This window comes from Octopus bimaculoides, chromosome 8 (assembly GCF_001194135.2).
Source record: "Octopus bimaculoides isolate UCB-OBI-ISO-001 chromosome 8, ASM119413v2, whole genome shotgun sequence".
NCBI lineage: Eukaryota > Metazoa > Mollusca > Cephalopoda > Octopoda > Octopodidae > Octopus > Octopus bimaculoides.
In genome coordinates this window covers 72735007-72739868 of record NC_068988.1, presented here as the reverse complement: position 1 = coordinate 72739868, position 4862 = coordinate 72735007, and the positions used below count along the sequence as shown (strand labels likewise).

The following is a 4862-nucleotide window of genomic DNA, read 5'->3' as shown; positions in this document are numbered from 1 at the left end:
TATATATATATATATATATATATATATATATATATATATATATATATATATATATATATATATATGTATGTATATATATATATAATTGAAATGTATAGTATAATACTTACATAAGTGTACATATATATAGATGGCAAAATATTCCAAGAAAGTTAGTTTGTGGATCCAACCAACTAATGGATAATATCTATCCAATATACTGCTGGTAGAATACCCAATTATTAATACACAAGTATTTTTTCATTGCATGGCAATTACATTACCAAGTGTAATTAATGGGTGAGGATAAAGAGTTATTTTACCATTAATTTATAGAGCAATAAGAAAATGGAGGGGATCAATAGGTGGTATTTATCAACTTATGGACATTAAAATATATATATATATATTAATTGAAGTGTACAGAATTATACATCCATTACTGCTGATCTTATTGATCAGTTTCACACATGGGGTTCAACTGAGTGTTAGGTAACAGTCTGATTATGAAACCCTGCGCTCTTCAGAGATTGCAGTTATGAAATAAAATGACTGCTCTCTATTGCTGGAAGTGAATAGACACATCTGATTTGTGGTTGCTGTGAAGAAGCTGATGAAATGAACTGAGCAAAGGTTGAGTTAAGTGTTATGTTCCATGGTACCAAAACACTATCTCTAGGGGTGTTGCAAGGCAGCAAGAGTTTTCTGGAAAAGAGTATATGGGAAATGTATTTTTTGTGTATTTGGTACATTGGGACATAACTCTTAGCTCAATCCTTGCTTAGTTTGTTTCATCATCTTTTTCACAGCTACCACAAACTGGATGTGTCTGTTCACCTCCACCAATGGAGAGCAGTTGCCATATTTCATTCCATAGCAGTCATCTCTGAAGCGTGCAGGGTTACATAATCATCGAACCATTAGTACAAAACTGACCCATAAGATCGGCTGTAATGGATATATAATCCATTACACTTCGATTAATATGCCCACTCTACTGACAACAAATATACGAGTGCATTTTTTTCTGACTTATGGATTCTTAAACGGTATATGTGTGTGTGTGTGTGTATATATATATATACATATATGTGTGTGTGTGTGTATGTCTTTGTGCTTGTCCCCTACCCTGGCTGACAACTGGTGTTGGTTTGTTTATGCTTAGCAGTTTGGCAAAGGAGACCGATAGAATAAGTAACAGGTTTAAAAATAAGTACTGGGGTTGATGTGTTCTACTAAACCCTTCAAGGCAATGCCTCAGCATGACCAAAGTCTAATAACTGAAACAAGTAGTCAGACATCATGAGCAGACCACCATAGTTTCATATGATTGGTCTATTAATCTACAAATCAACGAGAAGCAATGGCATGGATAGGTCTTCTTGAACATTCTAGAATTTGACTTCCAGTCCTCAATAAACGCAGTTTGGCATGCATTTCTACCAGCCAGATGACCTAGATAGATGATAGGAACCTTCGTCACCATGAATATATAGCACAATAGTTTTCAGTTATGTTGGGCAAGCCGCAGGTTACCGTATCAATAACTTGCCGTAAACTCAATATCTCTCCGACTATATAATTATTGCTGCTGTTATCTGTAAAAGGCTAACGCAGTTTGTCTTTATCTGTGATGACATAATCTTCATGAGTGTTGTTCATCTACTCCAACACGCAACCCAAGAAACATATTTACATTCATCAACTGTCACCACCACAGACCAGTCCAACAACCTTTAGTCAGTGAGAAGATAATACATGCATCTCCTCATACGTCTAATATTTACTTTGATCAAAGGTTATTAGTATTTTCAAGATTAGTATAATTTTAGGAAAGTAATGTATCCTCAAAAGCTATTATGTGAGTAGTTAAAATTATCAGCTTTTTGTTAAAGATAATGGAATTAGATAAGATGTTGTTATTCAGCCCCGGGTCTGCCTTATCGAGGGTTTCCAGTTGTGACTACTTTTTTGTTTTTGGTAAACTCGTGATTACTTTGTCAGTGTCCGTCTCTTTCTAAGACATAGGGAACTTGGCTGCTATTTCTTGCACCACATAAAAAAACTTTCGTGTTAGTGGAGTAATCAACTGGAGAGAGAGAGGTGTGAGGTAGAGAGAGAGAGAGCTAACTGCGAGGTAGAGAGAGAGAGAGAGAGGGAGGTAGCAGATAGTGTTGAGTTGTAAGAGAGGGAAAGAACGAGAGTGAGTGAGAATCACATTCTGTCTACATTGTTGTTGTAACATAGCTGTCAATTCATTCCACAATTTTTATCATGTCAGAGGTAAGTTATTTCACATGTTGTCTGTGTTTTCTCTTGTCTGTTATTTACTTAAACCATTGTTAATTACAAACTAAATATAACCGAAATTTAACATGTTTTACTTAATGTAGTGTGGTTGAGGTAAAGCCTCATGTTAGAAAGACAATGCAGAAGAGATGGGTATCTATTGTATTTGATGAATGAATTAAGATGACTAATAACTTTCAGTGAAGCCGGTGAGAAGTAGTATTGATTTTAGTAGTTTTAAAGAGGTGTGGACTGAAAAGAGAGCTTCATGATTGTTCCATTACTTCTAACTTCATTTGACATCGATATAGTAAAACATTTTATATTTTTTGATGTCTTATTTCTTCAATCTCATCCGTCTTTTTATAGTAAAAATAGGCGAGTAAAGTTAATCATGTCCGAACTCTATTCTCTTCAAAGTAAAACTTGCGCCCAAGCCTCTCTCTTTGCTTTCTAAATGCCTTGTTCGGCCGACACAATGACATTATTATAATTTACTCATTTCGCCATCTTGTATATTTGTTCGTTATTTTCCTTTTTATATCTCATATCTTCATGTTTCTCTGGATTAGAACACGTTTATTTAAACAAAACCGATACCTTATTTCTTTTGAAAGAAATAAAAAGAAAAATCTTCTAACAATTGCATGCGTTCGTTGTTGGGCGGAGTTTTTGGAAGAGATACCCCTGCCTCATGGAGAACAAAAAGGGCATAAAATTAAAGAGGGTGTTAAAATTGAAATGTTTCGATAAGAATTCTCTCAGATTTGTGATTCCCGTTGTATGAAAAATATGAATTCTGAAATTTGAAAGAAAAACCCCACCCTTTTCCTATTCCAAGCAGTAGGAGGCTTTCAGACCCGTTGGTTACTCGTATTTAGTTGCGACAGAATCCAACTAATCAACAGCTATCCCTGGTTGGATTGGAACATTAATTAGATATGGAAAGCTTGAGCAATTTTATTTATCTTTTATATATAATTTTGTTAATTAACAAAAACCTGTCCCCACCTCGTTTAACGGTTTTTACTTGTTATCAAAACATTCATCATTTGGTGAACGAGAGAAAAGCGGCGTAATTTAAAAAAATAGAAAATCTAACTTGGCTTTTCTGAATAACCTAAACTAATTAATCCTTTCGACTATAGGCACAAGGCTTAACATTTTTGAGGGGTTAAATTCCAGTTTCTGACCCGGGCCCAAAATAAAAAATGGGGTAAAATAGTGTAATAGGTGTAAAACAACATGTAGTAAACGAATATGTAGTAAACGAAAATTTTTTTGCCCGGGTCAGAAACTGGAGTTTAACCTTTTGAGGGAGGGCACTTGTTCTCTCTCACACATGCATTATCTTTCATATACATGTACATCCAGGTTGTTCCAGCTGCTTGCAGTTAATTCTGTATGGCGTTCCCTCTTTTAATTGCTACATGTAGCTGGCTAACATTGTAACTTTGTACGTCTCTGGGATCCTAAAAGAGGACCTATAGTTATTTAGCCTGGTTTTCTGGTGCTCCAACATATTTCTGTGTATGTGTCCTTTTGTTCCTGCTACTGTTGGACACCACCTCTGCCTCAGTGTTGCATCGACCATCAACTGGGCATTGACTTTTAACTTTATATGAGTGTCTTGCATCTATGCAGGGTTTTGGGAGTGTTCACTAATATCTTTTTTACATTAGGCACACAGCTGAATAAGCCCCTAAGTTATAGCGATTGAATAATCTATACCTGTGAGATGGTGTGAAAAACTAAGCTATTAATCTAAGGAAGACCCGTTCTCACACAGGTTTTGACACTGAGAAGGGTAGGGCAAACCAAAGGAGCTTATGCTTTCTTTTGTGGGTGTTAGGTCATGGCATATAGGTGATGTGGTCCTTCAAACCATTGGCTGTGAAAGCCTTGTAATAGTGAGGACATTTGAAATCTTCTTACTGACATTACAATTTTTTTAAACACAATATAGGTGGGTGACAGAGGGCTGTTGACATACAACAGCCTTTCATTTACTTTGCAGTAGGGCCTATATATGTAACACTTTATCATGAGAAAGTATATTTCTTTTAGAATTAGTGTCAGTTTTTATGTGAAAGGGTAAATAATTTTTGAGACCCATATACCAGATTTTATTAGCCTTAACAGTCAGTAAAACTTATTTGTTTCTAAAGAGAGGGGGCAAAAAATAAATTTTGAAACATAGAAAATAAATAAACTAGAATAAAAAAATGTGGGCGAGGCAGGTTTTCTTTAAGTAGATAAACATTTCACACAGTCTCATAGGTATAGAAGAGTATCCAATAAAAATAACTTAAACGTTTTCTTCAGTGGTGAGCTTAGTGTAAATAAATAAAGATATTAGCGAACATCCCAAAACAACACACAGAGGTCGGATACTGAAGTAGGGTTAGCATTGAGTGCCCAGGTGCAGCTGTGTGGTAAGAGGTTTGCTTCCCAACAATGTAGTTCCAGGTTCAGTTCCACTTCGCGGCACCTTGGGCAAGTGTCTTCAAAAGCCTCAATCAACCAAAGCCTTGTGAGTGGATTTGGTAGACAGAAAATAAAAGAAACCTGTTGTGTCTGTCTGTCTGTCTCTT

The 4862-nt window shown here is 35.6% G+C and overlaps 1 protein-coding gene across 1 annotated transcript in view; it reads left to right on the top strand.

Moving 5' to 3' along the window:
- The first annotated feature begins 2106 nt into the window (after positions 1-2106).
- LOC106875673 (acyl-CoA-binding protein) overlaps positions 2107-4862 on the top strand; it is a 19694-nt gene continuing 16938 nt past the window's right edge. Inside the window, exon 1 of the mRNA XM_014923914.2 lies at positions 2107-2262. Within this exon, the coding sequence (XP_014779400.1) occupies positions 2254-2262 (9 nt within the window). The 5' untranslated portion in view covers positions 2107-2253. The remainder of the gene's footprint in view (positions 2263-4862) is intronic.